At 39.9% G+C, this 19,439-nt stretch overlaps 1 protein-coding gene across 1 annotated transcript in view; it reads right to left on the bottom strand.

Annotated features, from left to right (window-relative positions):
* Positions 1 to 1,619: 1,619 nt before the first annotated feature.
* Positions 1,620 to 19,439, bottom strand: part of LOC141100658 (NACHT, LRR and PYD domains-containing protein 3-like) — a 127,386-nt gene continuing 109,566 nt past the window's right edge. Inside the window, exons 5-7 of the mRNA XM_073589278.1 lie at positions 18,737 to 18,820; positions 4,845 to 4,928; positions 1,620 to 2,775 (exon numbers count right to left, since the gene is read on the bottom strand). Coding sequence (XP_073445379.1) covers positions 2,418 to 2,775; positions 4,845 to 4,928; positions 18,737 to 18,820 — 526 coding nt within the window. The 3' untranslated portion in view covers positions 1,620 to 2,417. The remainder of the gene's footprint in view (positions 2,776 to 4,844; positions 4,929 to 18,736; positions 18,821 to 19,439) is intronic.

Below are 19,439 nucleotides of genomic sequence, written 5' to 3'. Positions count from 1 at the left end.
TATGATTTATAAACTTCATAAAAGGCATTCAGTTATAGCGATTTGTTGGTAAGAATACAGGTTACAGTATGTCCTATAGTAACGTGACAGCAACAGGCTTCATTCTGCTCAATATTAAGTAACACAAATTAATATAAAAATAGTAATAATAATAATGAGCAGAATGAAGTTTGTCCTGTTGGTTCAGCCCTCCACAGCATTCACGGTCTCTTAAGGCCCCTTTACATTTAGCGATGCACCAGCGGTTCCGACCATGATATGACCCGGTCAGGATCGCTGGTGCATCGCTAAATGGTCGCTAGTGAGCTGCCAAGCAGGCAGATCTGACTAGCGATGGAGCAGCAGTCAGTGGTCGCACTTACCTTTTAGATGCGGCGAGGGTGACAGTCTTCTGCCTGCGTCCATGGCTCGCTCGTCGGCGCCAGCAGGAAGCCGACGATGAGAAATGGACCAGGCCGATCTCGTGCGATCAGCAATAGCCAGCGGGGGAGGCGGTCGGAGGTAAGTGTCACATGTAGCGATATCGCTAGCAATATTACTGCTGCGTCACAAAATCGGTGATGTTACAGCAATATTGCTAGTGATATCGCTATGTTTAAAGCCCCCTTTATGCAGCCCTTTGGGAAGATTAATTACCCCCTACCTGATTTATATGATTTGTTATACAGTATAGTTTTATTTTTCCACAGCAGATATCTATTCTCCTTGAGGAGGTTCAGCTAATAGCATATGTGGCACTTGAGTAATTATTTTCTTCCTTATGGAGGTGGAAAGCTAGTTTAGGTACTTTATTTTTATTAGCAAAGATTTGTTACCATCATTTTGTCAAATATTTATTCTTCTCATTTTTTCTAATTGTGATCTTTGAAAAGTATTTTCATCATTCAATTATACAGTTTGTGTGCTCTAGTCTCATCAAATGTGAACAACGCACTAACTGGCCTCGCGACTAAGGCTGTGTCATTTTTTTGCTACTCCAATGTAAAGTTTTAAAAGGGTATTTTTGCTTCTGTAAATAAAGGTTATTTCTTCATAATGAAACTAAACAATTTTCTATATTTTTTTTTTTTAAAGGGGTGTCTGCTTTCAAACCCTGAAAAATATATAAAATAATAAACTCAGCAGGTCCTCACCTTCCTGGGTCCAGTGCTTTCTCCCTGGCTCTACACCGGCCTTTCTGTTGTGCCTGCAACAGTGACGTCACATCAACAGTGTCCGGAACAGCGGGGGTGAGCCATCACCTGACCTAGGGAGGCTAAAGGTACTGTCACACTTAGCGATGTACCAGCGATCCCGACCAGCGATATGACGCGGTCAGGATCGCTGGTACATCGCTAAGTGGTCACTAGTGAGCTGCCACACAGGCAGATCTCACCAGCAACATCGCTGGGTCGGGGGTCGCTACTTACCTGTCACACTAGGCGATCCTGACGTCCTCCCGCCCGGCTCCACGCTCGTCGCTCGCCTCTCCACAGGAAGCGCCGCAGGAAGCTGACGACGAGAAGCGGTCCAGGACGTTCTCGAGCGATCAGCGATAACCAGCGGGGGAGCAGGTTGTAGGTAAGTATCAGACACAGCGATATCGCTAGCAATATCGCTATAACGTCACAAGTTATAGCGATATTGCTAGCAATATCGCTTAGTGTGACAGGCCCTTAAGTGCTTAGTTTGTTATTGTAGTTATATTACATCACTTGCTGCCGATTTTCTTGAAAGTGGACAACTCTTCTCTAATGTCTACATCCATTGGTTAAAAATCTATCCTGATTATGTGATGGACAAACTAATTACAGTTGAGGTAACTGTACTAATGTAACTGTACAGCTGTAACTAATTGTATAACTTTCCAACAAACCATTCATAGCCTTACTTGTTGAAACCAAGATATCCCTTTAATCTGACCTGTAAAATGTTGTATGATATGTTGAGTGACAAATCGAAACATGATTAGTAATTTAACCAAAGCATTTACAGAATAGCCAACTGACTGAACCAAAGGAGGTAGCCAACTCGTAATATCTGGGCCACTCAACCACCAAATGGCTACTTTGTCACAAGAAAGCCATTGAGTGTTCCAGTGGCTAATACCGTAATAATTACAAGCTCACTGGATTGTCGATTACCAGGTTCAGGGGATTCTATTATAATTACACCATTACTAACCTCTTACATATCTCATGCAGTATATGACAACAGTTACAATCACAAATAGGATGGTATCAAAGGGATGTTCATTAAAAAAAAAGTTATAAAAAATGTTTTTCATGATATTGAAAATGTCTGTAGTTTACCGTAGAACTCATCTCACGTATGGAGGTAAAGGTACGAAGGAAGACACTTCCACAAATTGAGATGATATAAAATACATTCAGTCCAATTGCTAACACAGATGTAACGATCATGAGAATAATACCACTTTAGTAATTTTCCGATTGTTGCTGAAACATGTGTTTGAGAGCGTCCATCTTTTTAGCGATGTTCTTAATGGAGCACTGCTGTATTCGCTCCTGCAGAAACTCATCCATCTGCATATACCAGTCCTTCATCCACTCAGTATCCTTCCCATTACAAAGACCTAGTCCTCTGTACACCTTTGTTAAGAAAGACACAATCTTCTCATCATTGCATAGTTTGCATCGTTGAAATATCCAGTCCCACCAACCTTGCCAAAAATCTTTGCCATATTTTTCATCAATGTGGGCAACAATGATGCTTTGGTGCGATTTGGCTTTGAGCGCTGTAATATTTTCAGGGTGTAGATTATTTCCCAGTAAGCTGCAGTTAAAGTATATAATGATTGTTAGACATACCAATAAAAAGCCTGCGCTTAGGCTACGTTCACATTAGCGTTTTTTAGCGCTACACTTCATGCGCAATAGAAACGCATGCAAAAACGCATCATGTGTTTTGAATGCGTTTGCGTATTTTAGGCACATGCTTTTTAACCCGTTTCTAGCCATGTTAACTCTTAAAACGCATGCGATTTAGACAGTAATACATCATTTTGTCGCATTCCGTGCGCAAGCATGCACGGACCAAAAATACAACAGGTTGCGTTGGGCACGCACACTACAAAAAAACACATGCGCACGAAAACGCATACGAACGCAAGCAAACGCTAGACCATGCGCCCACCATGTTAAACATAGGGGCGCAAGGCGCATGCGCATGGACGCGCACGATGTGCTGTGCTAAAAAACGCTAGTGTGAAACCAGCCTAACACATTGCAGTCACATTGCATTTGTGTGGCACAATCACGGCAAAAACACATAAAGAAAAGTTGTGGTTTTACATACAGTATATCCTTTTATAGCCTAGTATATCCCTATTGTAAAGCATTAGGATGGGTGGAGATTTATGTAATGGGTCGCTTCTACCTTTCCTCAACCTGCTCCCTGGTATTGACAGATCTCTAAGTTTAGATTTTTGTACAGCGTTCATCATTCATGTGACCACTGCAGCTAATCACTAGCCTCAGCAGTCATGTGCTGTACATGTAAATGTCACTGTTTTTTGATTGGCTGCAGCTGTGACGTGAATGATATGTGGCTTGTGATTATTGCAAGACCAGTGGGTAGCACTGAAAAGGCAGCGCTGAGGAACTCGTTGGCCATTTAATGGTTATTTCTATATTTTACAGCATCTCCTACTTTCGTTCAAGTTTCTTAAACTTAGGAATGTGGATAACAGATTAAAACTGAAAGAATGATGCTTGAACATAATCAAGGGTCTTGCAGATTTCCTGAGAACTTCACGTTCTCTTTGCAACCTCCTCTCTGAAGATAAACTACAGACAAATTGAGTACTCTCTTAAAATATGGAAGCATAGGGAAAATATTGTAGACATAAATATCATTCTGAGACATTCTGAGAAAGCTGTTATATAGCAGTACTAATAAAGTTAAAGTCAAGTAATAAACTGATTTAAGCCTCTGCTTGCAGCTTCAATCTCAGACCTGGACAAAGATGACGGCAAAATAAGACAGCATGATGTGTTATTTTGGCCAATAAAATGATTACATTCATGATAGAAATGAGACAGTCCCAATGATCTAAATGTGATTCACCTGGGTTCACGGATCAGGGATCTAGGTCTAGTGTTAATTAGTAAAAACAAATTAACTAGGCAGCACAGAGTTGAGCTGTGTGTGTTGCCTGCTGCTGTCAGATCAGTGATATGAAGCTGTAAATACTGCTCTGTTGATGATGCATATGGTAGAGGATTATCTTCTGCCACATGCATCAACAAAGCAGCATTTTGAAGTTTCACATCACTGATCTGTCTGCAGCAGGCAGCACACACAGCTCAACTCTGCGCTGCCTAGTAAATACAAGCTCTACTGTAGAAGAGAGTTGTGTTCTCCTATAAATCGACTAATAATGATGAAAATCACACATGTAGCTATACTGATATGGATGGCAGAGTTATGTACAGGAGGAGACATTAACTTTTTTTTCACTTAACCTGTGCATACTGTATGTGTATGTAGTATTCTGTCAGTGTGTTAGTATACTCACCTACTTCACCTTCTCCAGTATCCAGCACCTTTCCAGTCCTATTGACTTCACCACTCACCACTGTGTTCTGTGTGACCCAGAAGTTGCTTTTACAGTATAAGCCTATGGAGTGTTAGAATTACAGAGTGAAAAAAACCTCCGGCTTACAGCCGGATAGTCTGAAGTGGGGTGAAGTCACTCAGAAGAGGAGCAGAACGGTGCTGGATACCAGAGACAAGAGATGGCGGCAATAGATGAGTGTGTGAAATGAGCCCTAGGAGAAAGAAATCCTGCAAAAAATATAGCAATGCCTTCATAAGGAGACTGACAATGACATCATACTTACACCACATGACGTAAAGTTGAGTTGAATGAAGATACGTCAGAGAACTGTTCAATGGCAGTGTAATTGATGTTGTTTCCTTCAATCCTGAAAAATCATTGATATCTTTAGATCCACCAAGCTGACATTTTTATTGCTACCCTACTGCGGTACATACAACATTGTGATCACTTTCTGTTGAATTCTTTGTAGAGGTGCATCAAAAGAAAAACAGTAATTCTGGCCTTTCAACATTTTCTTGGGCGTTTTTATGCACAGTTTAAATAATTTCAGAGATCAGAATTTTAGAAACAATGAAAATATATTTTTTCGCTTTGTTTAAAAATTTTGACCAATATTCTTATCATATACAGTATATTTTTTTTTACTTTTTCCCCTATAGGGACTGCGATAGCGCATATTATATTGAACAGTACTAAAGTTTTGCAGCATATAGTAGAAATTAAATTTTATTATGAAATTCAGCCTAAAACGTTGCTTCAAAGGAGAGCTATGATGGCAGCCATGGAGGCCTTCAGCAGGTCCTTGGCTGCCATGGTAGTTCAACAGCTTTTAGCTTAATGTCTCAAAGAAGCAATTTAAAGACATTTGCGATTGTTTCACAAACAAGTCATTTGAATGCCATGCCAATGTCAGTAACTGAGGGTAGCTTTTAAATGCTTGAACAGCTGCAATCAGAGGTAGCACTATTAGATGAAGATGCTAGCTGTGTAACACAGCCAACATCTGTGCACTTCAGCCCACTCTCTACACGCCTCATGATCTGTGATAAAAATATACACAATCACAGGTCGTTAACGGGTTAAAGCATACTTGTAATGTCAGGTAACTTTTCAGAATATGTTGTTATGTATATTTGTGCATCAAAAATAATTCTATTTTTTGCCACTATATGAGTTGTATCCTGCATTTTCACCAGTTTTCCACCTGCAGTTATTATCTTTAACTTTCAGTTACCTCTGAGCTAGTGGGTGGAGTTTTGCTGCTTTAATTTTTCCCAAATGCTGTACACATAGGCAGAGGGAAAAGATTTACTCAAGGTTGGATAGAAATGAAAAATCCCACAGGATCAAAACAAAATGTGCAACATGAATGATGATACAATGATAAAATAATAAAAATGATAATAATAAATGGCAAAGTCTTTGTGAAAAAAATGCCTTTATTAAAATATTGGCACAACAATTAAGTGCATTAAAAATATATATGTATATATATAATAATAAAAAAGAAAAAATAATAATAAAATGTACAACCACATTAGCGGAAATTATACTGGAAAACCCGTTCCATAACAAAAAAGGCTAAATTAATAATACAGGTAGAAGAGTGCATAATTATAGTGACACAAAAAATGCATTAATAAATGTGCCAAAAGTGCAAAAGTGCAGCTGTGCAAATAATACAAAGCGCCCTAAGGCTGATGTTTGCTTCTAGTTCCCATTCAAGGTGTTTTGTTGTTTATCCTTCTCATTACTGACCCAGCTTGTCTTCTCATCCTCTCTGTTTTCTCTCTTCCTAAACTTAGCTGCATATCCTGAATCTGTGCTACATGCCCTGAATCAAGACTGTCTCACTACGCCTTTGTCTCTCCCCTTTATACCTCCCATACCAACTCTGTCCCATGGGTCAGCTGCTGCAGGTCCAGACACTGCCCTGGAGAGGCACCTGGTGGCTAATATGTGGCCCAAGCCAATTTTCACCATCAGAGGCACTTGACCTGGTGGCCACTTAGTAATGCCCCTCCAGGGTAGACCTGGCCAGATGGGCAGTGGTTCCACACAAATCAGAATTACGGGTGCACAAAGAGGAGCACACCACTTTTGGGGTGCTCCTGATTCATTAAGAGGCATATGCAAATTAATGAACTAGGAACGCTGACTTAACCAAAACCTTTCATCAAGACAAGCATGAGTAATAATGCCGGTCTTCATGACTTGGGTCTGCTGTTTTTCATACCTGTGTCTGTTCTATTTTATGTGAATTATTTCATAAAGCCAAAACAGAATTTTACTGGATTGTGGGAGCTGGATGTTTTTACTTCTCTTCATTACTGCATATGGAGTGTGTTATTCGCATACCTGGTGGTGAGTTAACAGGACTTTTTTGCTCATTTGCCATTTGCAATAGTTTCCAAGACACATAGTGTTGCCACCTATAATAATGTGACTCATGTAGAATAAAATAATTAATTACAGTTGTGGCCAAAAGTATTGACACCCCTGCAATTCTGTCAGATGATACTCAGTTTCTTCCTGAAAATGATTGCAAACACAAATTCTTTGGTATTATTATCTTCATTTAATTTGTCTTAAATGAAAAAACACAAAAAGAATTGTCCTAAAGCCAAATTGGATATAATTCCACACCAAACATAAAAAAGAGGGTGGACAAAAGTATTGGCACTGTTCGAAAAATCATGTGATGCTTCTCTAATTTGTGTAATTATCAGCACCTGTAACTTACCTGTGGCACCTAACAGGTGTTGTCAATAACTAAATCACACTTGCAGCCAGTTGACATGGATTAAAGTTGACTCAACCGCTGTCCTGTGTCCTTGTGTGTACCACATTGAGCATGGAGAAAAGAAAGAAGACTAAAGAACTGTCTGAGGACTTGAGAAACCAACTTGTGAGGAAGCATGAGCAATCTCAAGGCTACAAGTCCATCTCCAAAGACCTGAATGTTCCTGTGTCTACCGTGCGCAGTGTCATCAAGAAGTTTAAAGCCCATGGCACTGTGACTAACCTCCCTAGATGTGGACGGAAAAGAAAAATTAACAAGAGATTTCAACGCAAGATTGTGCGGATGTTGGATAAAGAACCTCGACTTACATCCAAACAAGTTCAAGCTGCCCTGCAGTCCAAGGGTACAACAGTGTCAACCCGTACTATCCGTTGGCGTCTGAATGAAAAGGGACTGTATGGTAGGAGACCCAGGAAGACCCCACTTCTTACCCCAAGACATAAAAAAGCCAGGCTGGAGTTTGCCAAAACTTACCTGAAAAAGCCTAAAACGTTTTGGAAGAATGTTCTCTGGTCAGATGAGACAAAAGTAGAGCTTTTTGGGCAAAGGCATCAACATAGAGTTTACAGGAGAAAAAAAGAGGCATTCAAAGAAAAGAACACGGTCCCTACAATCAAACATGGCGGAGGTTCCCTGATGTTTTGGGGTTGCTTTGCTGCCTCTGGCACTGGACTGCTTGACCGTGCATGCATGGCATTATGAAGTCTGAAGATTACCAACAAATTTTGCAGCATAATGTAGGGCCCAGTGTGAGAAAGCTGGGTCTCCCTCAGAGGTCATGGGTCTTCCAGCAGGACAATGACCCAAAACACACTTCAAAAAGCACTAGAAAATGGTTTGAGAGAAAGCACTGGAGACTTCTAAGGTGGCCAGCAATGAGTCCAGACCTGAATCCCATAGAACACCTTTAGAGAGATCTAAAAATGGCAGTTTGGAGAAGGCACCCTTCAAATATCAGGGACCTGGAGCAGTTTGCCAAAGAAGAATGGTCTAAAATTCCAGCAGAGCATTGTAAGAAACTCATTGATGGTTACCGGAAGCGGTTGGTCACAGTTATTTTTGCTAAAGGTTGTGCAACCAAGTATTAGGCTGAGGGTGCCAATACTTTTGTCTGGCCCATTTTTGGAGTTTTGTGTGAAATGATCAATGTTTTGCTTTTTGCTTCATTCTCTTTTGTGTTTTTTTATTTAAGACAAATTAAATGAATATAATAATACCAAAGAATTTGTGTTTGCAATAATTTTCAGGATTATTATCTGACAGAATTGCAGGGGTGTCAATACTTTTGGCCACAACTGTATCATTTGATAAAATTGTCTAGTATTAGGCAATGATATAAAAAGCTTGTTTTACGTGCATTAATTGTCTCCGGCAGGCCACAGAATGTGAAAAAACGTACATTGTGAACTAAATTAAAAGCTCCCAGTAGAAGTCTTCATGTTCTCAATTAAGGATTTTCTGAAATTGGCACAGCCCAATGATATATTTAAAGGTTTCTTCTAAAAAAAACCAGTCAATTAAGTGTGTATCATCATTTGCTTAGCAATATTCTACTGTCAGAAATGTAGTAATTGTCCTATTGTATGCTCTGACTTTCCTTCCTCTCAACACATCACTTCTGCTTCCTGAATACAGATACAAGAAATAGTATCAGATCTGCTAGTACTTGTTACCTCGAGACTGTTGATATAAGTCCATCTTCAGAGATCTTGATGTTACTTTGTCTACAGTGCGCAACATAATCAAGAGGTTTACAATCCATGGCTCTGTAGCTAATCTCCCTGGACATGGACAGTAGAGAAAAATTGATGAAAGGTTGCAACGCAGGAGAGTCTGAATGGTGGATAAGCAGCCCAAATCAAGTTCCAAAGAAATTGAAGCTGTCCTGCAGGCTCAGTGTGCATCAGTGTCAGTGAAATCGGTCCTTCAACATTTGAATTAAATGAAATACTATGGCAGGAGATCAAGGAGGACCCCACTGCTGACACAGAAACATAAAAAGCTAGACTGCAGTTTGCCAAAATGTACATGAGTAGGGCAAATTCCTTCTGGGAAAGTGTCTTGTGGATAGATAAGACCAAGATAGTGCTTTTTGTTAAAGCACATCATTCTACTGTTTACTGAAAATGGAATGAGGCCTACAAAGAAAAGAACACAATACCTACAATCAAATTGTTTTGCTACCTCTGGCACTAGGTGCCTTGACTGTGTGCAAGGGCATCATGAAATCTGAAAATTATCAAAGGATTTTGGGTCGCAATGTAGTGCCCAGTGTTAGAAAGCTAGGTTTGCGTTGTAGGTCACGGGTCTTCCAGCAGCACATTGACCCCAAACATACTTGAAGCAGCACCCAGAAATGGATGGAAACAAAGTGCTGGAGCGTTCTAAAGTGGCCAGCAATGAGTTTGGATCTAAATCCTATTGAACACTTGTGGTGAGATCTTAAAATTGCTGTTGGGAGAAGGCAGTCTTGAAATATGAGAGACCTGGAACAGTTTGCAAAAGAAAAGTGTCCAAAATTCCAGTTTAAAGGTGTAAGAAGGTTGTTGAAGGTTATAGGAAGAATATTCAGTTATTTATTCTAAAGGATGTGCAACCAAGTATTGAGTTGAGGGTGACAACAATTTTGCCCATTTTTGAGGTTTTGTGTGAAATTACGTCCAGTTCACCTTTTTTCAGTTTTTTTGTGGTGTTACAAAACACATAAAGTAAATAAACATGTTGTAAGGAGGCAAATGACCGCGTAGTCAATGGGAGGTATGTGTTACAGAGATGGCTGCTGTCTGTGATGTAACCTGGAGTATTTTCTCTAGTGCACGTAAGCACTAAGAGGTTTGTTTGGTGCACCTGGGACCAGGTTATGGGTAGCTATGAGAGATGGGCGGGTCTGGCTACTCACATACCTCACCTCTGGGTGTGGTTAACAGCCTATATAATGGAGCCTGCTGTTTGGCACATGGCCTGTGTGTTGGAAGGGAGAAGGCCTCCTGTGTGTTTGGCTCCAGACCGACACTACCCCAGCCTGTGTGCCCACAGGCCTGGCAGAGCAGAGCCTTGCTATGGACATTTATATTTTGTTTGCCTGATTAAAGGCTGTTTATTTTCTATTTGTACTGCGGTTTATGAAGCAAGAAACCCACATGAACTTTTAAAGGAACGAGCCTCCTGTTTTCCTCCCGTCACACCCAAGTGGGCAAAACCCCTACAATGTGTATAATAAAACATGTGTAAATGCAATAATTTTCTGGGATAAATACTTCATTTTTCTGGAGTAATTTCAAGGATACTACTAACACTTTCGGTCATGACTGTATATCCGACATGGGGCACTACGTTACAGTTGCTCTTTGATGGATATATCTGTCATATAATGTGAAGGGGTTAACAAGACCACATACATATAGAGAAATACCTAGTCCCATGCACACCTACAAAAACAAGGATCATATTCATTGAAAAATTAAGTTTATATTTCAAATCCTTATTGACAGATGGAGGCTAAGACCTGTGCTAACACATATTGCTCCCAGCAGAGGAAGAATTCCGTATGTAGGAGACAAACACTGCTCTGCTCTAAAACAATAAGAGTCTGCAGCTTGGACAGACCAAGTGGACCATTTGGTCTTTATCTCTATCAATATTCCAGGTTTCCTCTTGCAAGTAATAATTTATGAGGTGATAAAAAATTCACAGCTGCCCAACCATTTGCGAAAGACATTAACATTCATTATTCTAACCACTCCATGGCAGCTATTGGTATATTGACCAGCATGTGAAAAATACAGTGTAGTACCATGTCTACGAATGATCATAATTGCACATTATCACCTTTGAAATATAAGTACAATAACTAAAAATGTAGGTTTCCTCACACTACACTGTACCGGAAACTCTATTTTATGATTTTCCCTTGAGAGATTGCATGTTTGATTAATTTATCTGACTTGTCCTGTCTAAATAATTTAATCCATTCTTTCAATTATCATTATTTTTTTTTTGTAACAGTATTATTACAATAAATGTTTACTATAATACAGTATATGTTATTCTGTACTTTGATAGTATGTTTCTTTTTTTTAGAAAAGCAAATAAAGATTTATAAATTTAATAAAAAATACATTTATATAAGGTTTTCAAAGCGCCACTCCACCAAATCTTATGGATTTATAGTGCAGTTTTTGCTGTATATATAGAATAACATAACAAGACTATTAAATATGCCTTGTATACACATATTTTAGATGATGTGCCATTTATGAATTGTCCGCCACATTTTCTAGTTTCTTATTGTAATATGTTTTTTCTAGTGCAAAGTAAATTTTGTATGATGCTTCTAGCTTTGTAAAGGTAGTGGGGTGTCATACACTCATCTTGCTCCTCTCTGAGTTCTATCCATTGGCAGCATGTGATAGATTAATGATTCAAAACTGCTGTCCTACTGTAAGTCTCAGTGTATGGCTACAGTCTCGTTATCAATATTTGGTCAGTATTTCACATCAGTATTTGTAATCCAAAACCAGGAGTGGGTCAAAAATGCTGAATTGATGCACTTGTTACTGTTATACTTTTTCTCTGATTGTTCCTCACCATGTTTTGGCTTACAAATACTAATATTGTGACCATAGTCTATTTAACACCGATGAGCAAAAGGGTAACAATGTTTTGAACTTTTGACTCTTAGGCTCCATATTTCACAATCCACTAAGCTTTGAACACGAGACTACCATCATTTTATAGACAATCATATTGGCTATCTCATACATAAATTTGACTTGTGACTATTTAACATATGATTAATTATGCAGATTCTTGTCATGTCACTGCATTGTTACCGTTTTGCTCCTAAAAATCTAATTTTTTATTTTTATTGTCTTGTAAATCCTTCTTTAGCTTTCAATACTGTCTGAATCCTTCTGGGCATGCTCTTGATCTGATTCAAACATGTGTCAACAGAAATTTGATCCCACGTCTCTTCTACACATTTTTCAAAGTTGGTTCATACTGGTCCATTCACTTGGTTATGAATACAGTTTTTTCTTCAACTCTACCCGCAGGTGTTTGATTAGGTTGAGGTCTGGGGACTGTGAGGGCCAATCAAGCAGCTCTACTTAATTGTTGTCTTGGACCAATTCTTTGCCAATAGGCTTCCGGTCATTGTCCTGACAGAACATTATGTTGTCTTTTTTATACCCATAGTAGACGAGTGTACAAAGTAACTTGTCTTGTAGGATACTCATATATAGTTCAGGGTTCCCTGAAAAATGCCCACAGGAAAATTGCCCACAGGAAACATGCCCACAACAAAATTGCCCACACAGAAAATTGCCCACGCGGAAAATTGCCCACACGGAAAATTGCCTACATGGAAAATTGCCCACATGGAAAATTGCCCACATAGAAAATTGCCTACACGGAAAATTGCCCACATGGAAAATTGCGCACACGGAAAATTGCCAATTGCAACATCACAAAGTTTAAGATCTATGATTTTTGAGGTGCAAGGTGAGAATGTTCACATGATATGTGATTAACTTGTGATTTACAGTTGGTCTAGTGCAAAACTACAAAAATGAAGATCTGTGTTTGTAGCAGTCTGTCATTATCAGCAATAGATAGATATAGTCTGCTGTTATCTCTCACTGATTCTGCCTTACTAGTCCCACCAGCCCAAAACGGCAGCACATGCAGAACCAGCAGCAGTGTGATCCAGAGGAGCTATCACTGCTATCAGTACTCACAAAAGTATCACTGTATAATCTGTGGAATTTCATGGGACGGCAGGTCACATCTAATACATTATCATCTCAGTGGGAGCCCACCAAAAGCAGTTAGCTGCTGGCAGAGATAGTTGTTCCTGGAAGCCCAGAAGGCACAGCAGAAAGGTGAAATTCTGCCACTTGTACCACCTCCTGTACTTGCTGAGAATGTATGTTTTTTCAGTGGTGTAACTGGAGTCTGATGGGCCCCAGTGCCAAATTTGGACCTGCCCCCCCCCAAACACACATTGGTCAGATGTATGGGCCCCTGTAGTGTTCTAAATTCTATAAAGAATTATGAATTGCCCCTTTCATTATGTAGTGAAATGTCCCCCATCCTGGTATATATGCCCATCATCCTGGTGAATATGTCCACATCCTGGTATACCATATATGTCCCAATGCTGGTATATATGGTCCCCATCCTGTATGTATGGTATAAATAGTCTCCATCCTGGTATATATGCCCACTTCCTGGTATATATGTCCCCATCCTGGTTTACATGGTCCCCAATCCTAGTGTATGCCCTTAATACATAATTAAAAACAAAAACATTCTACTCACCTTTCCTCTGCTCCCACGTTTCTTTTGTATCCACCGCACAGCCCGGCAGCTGACATCGAAGTGTGCGCCATTGTCATGCGCTGCCCCCTGTGGCTGCACCTCCGACGTCAGCTCACTGCCACTGCATGTGTCGCAGTGCAGCATGTATCGCAGTGCAGGGACCAGACGGGTCTCTGCAACACCATGCATGTCATCTGGATCTGCGTCTTCAGTGAGCACGGAGATCCAGCAGAAGCAGGTATCTGTACCCCCATGCCTGCTCGTGGCCTTCTTCGCTGCAGCCACAGTTGTTGCACCTCTGTGTTTTTTTCTGTTGGTGAACCAATAGTCTTACCAATGTGTGTTCCCCTCACCCTGTGTTGTCTGAGTGGTGTTCTACCCGTGGGGATCGAGTGCAGGCATTCAGAGGGATGAGCCCTGGTTTTTGCGGGCTTTCGAAAGACAGCCAGGTCAGCAGACAAGAGCACCCACTGACCCGTGTGTCTCCATAGTGATGTCACTGACCAACACAGGAGCCGGAAGTGCCAGAGCAGCGCCGCTCTCCTATTGATTTCAGTGGCAGTGAATCTGGCACCTGCACTTCCTTCCCTGTCCACTTATGACTACCAAGAGTAAGAATGAACAGATCCTACGTAGTTATGTATCATACACATATACTGTAGGTGTAGGCAGGCATAGGATAAAAGAAAATGCAGAATGGATTTGATTAAGGGTCTCTAGGGCCATACACACCACACTGAGAGTGGAATTAATTTTAGCACATTGGACTGACAGCTTGTAAGAACAGAATCTGTACTCTGGGACTAGGTATGAGTGAACCGAACCTGTAGAACCCGGAGAACTAAGCTGGACCCAGACACCTGTGGTGAAATCCATTCTGCATTTTCTTTGCTGCTTGTGTTGTGCTGTATTGTATTTCAATGGAGCCCATGGAAGTCACCAGGCTTTCCTTGTTAACATTATTTCACATGTTCCTTCCAGCGCTTCCCCACCCCCATTGTTTCAAATTGGCAATCGGGTCATTCCTTTTGGTACGACCCCAGTGAACAATGGCTTTCCTGCTGTGCCAGCCAATTGTGTTTTGGTTAGTTAAAGCATGTACTTTAATAGATCTATCCCCATATTTTTTAATTTCTTTTCAATAAAAGTGTATTTTGAGTTCATCTAAAGTATTCTAGCCAGAGGAACAACAGAAGTTATGATTTACATGGGGTTTGAATAACTTGCATTTCATACTATCAATGCAGTGGTGACTTGGAAATGCCGACTTCATCGCTCTTCAAAGTGCCATTCAATTCTCAAAACAAAAGATGACAACGTAGTTCAAGAACCAACAGAACATTATCATGACTCCTGCCCTCAAAAAGCAGAAGCAAATGTGCTTCTGTGCTGCAGAGCATCTCACCTAGAATTCTATATTATTCTCCTGCCCTGCAGAGCACCTCACCTATACCTGTATACTATCCCCCTGTCCTGCAGAGCATTTAACCTATAATTCTATACTATTCTCTGTCCTGCAGAGCATCTCACCTATACCTGTATACTATCCCCCTGTCTTGCAGAGCATCTCACCTATAATTCTATACTATTCTCTGTCCTGCAGAGCATCTCACCTATACCTGTATACTATCCCCCTGTCCTGCAGAGCATTTAACCTATAATTCTACACTATTCTCTGTCCTGCAGAGCATCTCACCTATACACTATCCCCCGTCCTGCAGAGCATTTAACCTATAATTCTATACTATTCTCTGTCCTGCAGAGCATCTCACCTATACCTGTATACTATCCCCCTGTCCTGCAGAGCATAAACCTATAATTCTATACTATTCTCTGTCCTGCAGAGCATCTCACCTATAATTGTATATTATTTTCCTGCCCTGCAGAGCATCTCACCTATACCTGTATAATATCCCCCGTCCTGCAGAGCATTTAACCTATAATTCTATACTATTCTCTGTCCTGCAGAGCATCTCACCTATAATATCTCACGTATACTTGCATACTATCCCCCTGTCCTGCAGAGCATTTAACCTATAGATCTATGCTACTCTCTGTCTTGCAGAGCATCTCACCTATAACTCGCTACTGTTTTCCTGTGGGTATTCAAGTCTGTGGGCAATTTTCTGTGGGCATTTTTCACATATCATGTGAACATCCTCACCTTGCACCTCAAATAATATAGATCTGAAACTTTGTGATGATGCAATTGGCAATTTTCCGTGTGGGCAATTTTCCATGTGGGCAAGTTTCCGTGTGGGCAATTTTCCTGTGGGCATTTTTCTGGTCACCATAGCTCAGTATTGAGACCACCATAGATCCTAGTCAAGTATCCGCCTTTGGGTGTGAAAAAAACCCATATCATCAGAGTTCCTCTTCAAAACTTAGCAGTTCCTTCAATGTCTCAATCAGTTTGCCTCTTTTTCCCTTGTTTCTTCCAGACCCATTTTCACCCATCAGAGTGTTATCTATTCACTTTTGTCTCATCGCTAAAAAATCCTCTATTTCCAATCTTCTACTGTCCACTTTTCATAGTTTTTTGCAAACTCAAGCCAATGCTTCTCATGACGATATTGAAGTCGAGGCTTCTACCTTTTTGTGATTCACCATTTCAGACTTGTGTAACGTGCCTTGCACGGTGCTTGCATTTTTCCTGTGATCTCACTATTGCGAAGCATACATGCCACCTCCACTGCAATATTTGTAGTGCCAGAACTGATAGACCTTGTGATGAGATGAGTTGTTCACTCCAATATTTTCCCTGGACAGCCACCTTATGTATTTTGAATGAATGGATGGACTTCATTTCGTATTCTTCAAATTGTCATGGCGCTGACATGATGCAGTAGGGCAATTTTCTTTGCCGAGAGACCGCTATTGATGAGCTGGATGATGCTGTTTCTCTGTTCTTGGGAAATCTTCTTCATGACTGCTCCTCGATTTGAACCAGTGACCTTTTGCCTGGAAATCAACCTAATAACACAATGAGCTATTAGGGAATGTGAGAACAGGTTGCATTTTGTTGTATACAGGAAGAAAAAGATTTTTCCACGACCAGGCACAAAACAGTAACAATGCAGTGACATGATAAGAATCTGCAGAACTAATCATATAAAACCTACAAGAAACAATGACCGAAAGCATACATCAAAATTAGCGAAGAAATGGGAAAAGTGTAACAGAGACCTGGGATCAAATTTCAGTTGCACATGTTTCAATCTGATCGAGACATTGCCTAGAAGGATTCAGACAGTGTTGAAAGCTAAAGGTGGATTTACAAAATACTAACAAAATAATAAAAATTTAAATTTAGATCTTTAGATTCAGCAACAATGAAGTGTCATGACAAGAATCTGCAAAACTAATCATATGATAAATAGTTGCAAGTTTAATTTATGTATGGAAAAGCCAAGATGATTGTCTATAAAATAATGGTAGTCTCACGTTAGAAGCAGTAGCGAGTGGTGAAATATAGAGCCTGAAAGTCAAAAGTTCAAAACATTGTTACCCTTTAGCTCATCGGTGTATTTGTTTCACTTGCATACTGTATATAGAATCGTTAATTTCCACAGAAATTTACAGACATTATAAACATTGCCCCCTGTGGGGCTCACTATCTATATTCCCTACCAGAATGTATCTGTATGTCTGTGAGGAAACCAGAAAACACCCATGCAAATACAGGTAGAACTTAGAAAGTCCTTGCAGTTGTTCTTTGTTTGGTTTGAACACACCACCTCAGCAAAGCCACTATACATTTGGACACAAAGTTACACATGCTCTACATAGATAAATCTGTCATATAGCATGAAGAAGTAGGTTATGTGATGAAGTTGTGATAAAGTTGCAGTCTTTCCCCTCTGCCCCCTGCTTGTGATAAGTTTCTATTTTTAACATTCAAGAGTATGGTCCTAATCAGTGATTATTCACCATCTTTGTATGCTTACTTTTGCAGGTAAGGTTATAAGTCACTGATGAAGACTACCCCGCGACTGCTAAACTTATGAAAGATATTGCTATAGATAATGTTAAGTTGTGTATATACCTACAGCATATTGCACTCAAATTTTAGGTTAATTGTCTTCCTGTACAATTTTCTATCAGTATATTTTTAGAAAGCGCAAAAGATCCAGAGGAAACCCACTGAAACCAAGACAAATGTGTCTGTACTGTGCATCTGCTGTCTGGTACCTTAGAATCCCTACTGGTTGTCCCTTTCCGACTCTCACTGCTCTGTCAGTTCCTAATAACAAATTATAATTCAGAATTTAGAAATTCATGTTCTCTCTAGAAGACACCATTCCACTGGAGGAATACTGTGTCTGTATGTACATCAAGCTTTGTGATCAGGGGCAAAATAAGTTATCGCAGCTCTGTATTACAGAGCTCTAAGCACTCTGCATGGTGATATATTGATACTTTTTGCCCACTTCTTAGGGCGCTGTGTTTGGTCTACCTAGAACTCAGAGTTTGTATGAGTCCATTACTATGTGTATGAGACATAAAACTATGAAAGTGTTAAGCAGCTTAGGTTGATCTATAATATATATACAGGTCATGTTTGCAGCTAGTTTCATAAATCAGCATTCATATTTGTATATTTTATTTGTGAAAACACATTATAATTTTTCTGAAAACAGTGTGTAAAATCCAGTGACTGGTTTACTACAGGGTCTCCATACAAAGCAGACAAGCTAATAAATCTGGAAGCACTCTGTAGAATGGATTTCTTTAAAGAAGGATGTTGCAAGTGTCTTTCATCAATAATGTATGTATACATTTCACAGCAATATCTCTATTGTACTGCTTGAATGATCTGCATAAAGTCTGAATAAGGTGTGAAAGGAAAGGGGGATCATTGTGAAATGGCCTGATTGACATGCAGAACCACGCTACAAACACAGGCTTGCGTTATACAGAATACAGGATGTTTTATTCATAATACAGCTTCAGAGGTGGCCAGGATCGGATTTAATACTGCAGACAACAGCTAGTGGCTTACGTGGAAATTTTCCAAGTAATCTCAGTTAAAGACCATGTTCTCTTACCATAATCCTGTCAGAGAGCGATTGTGTGGGAGACATTTGCAAAGTTCAAGAAATTCTTTATCTTCTAACTGTGTCCAGCCAAGGCTAAAAAAAAAATACAAAAAAAAGTTCCTGGTTATCAGTCACTCTAATCTGCTAATATTGGGTCTGATGAGGATTATATTTCTTTACATTCTTCAACATTGAAATAGAAACTCAAAGAAGAAAGAGTCATGGAATTATGGAAGATCAAAATAAATGTTAATGATATGCAAATAATGAAAAAAATGAAACAAAATCTTCAAAGCATCTCGACTTATTCAGTTTCAAGTGTGAATGCCAAGTGCTGAAATGAATATACATAGTTGTTTTGGAATGCTGAGAATGAGGTTATAAATAGTTTTCTGAGGAATGTTCTGCCAAGCTGAATGCACTTAAGCTCACAAATCATCAAGATCTGCTGCTGGCAGCTCATTTTTCAATTGCCAACTAATGATGTACCAGATGTGCTCTTTGAGAGACAAGTCTGGAGAAGCTGCAGGTCACGGTAGCACGTTTAGGTCATGCAGGCTGATTACAGTAGCACAAGCAACATGCAGTCATAGGTGATACAGAAATATGGCTGTACCACGCGTTTTGGTCTCATAACCAAATCAATGTACAGCCAACTGTTAGTGTGCCTGCAAAAAAGACTATATGGGGACAGCTATCATACATTTTGTCA

This window comes from Dendrobates tinctorius, unplaced genomic scaffold, assembly GCF_039654945.1.
Source record: "Dendrobates tinctorius isolate UK_male_01 unplaced genomic scaffold, ASM3965494v1 ptg000011l, whole genome shotgun sequence".
NCBI classification, from domain to species: Eukaryota; Metazoa; Chordata; class Amphibia; order Anura; family Dendrobatidae; genus Dendrobates; species Dendrobates tinctorius.
Note: the sequence above shows the minus strand (reverse complement) of the source record. Positions and strands in the feature narration are given on the sequence as shown.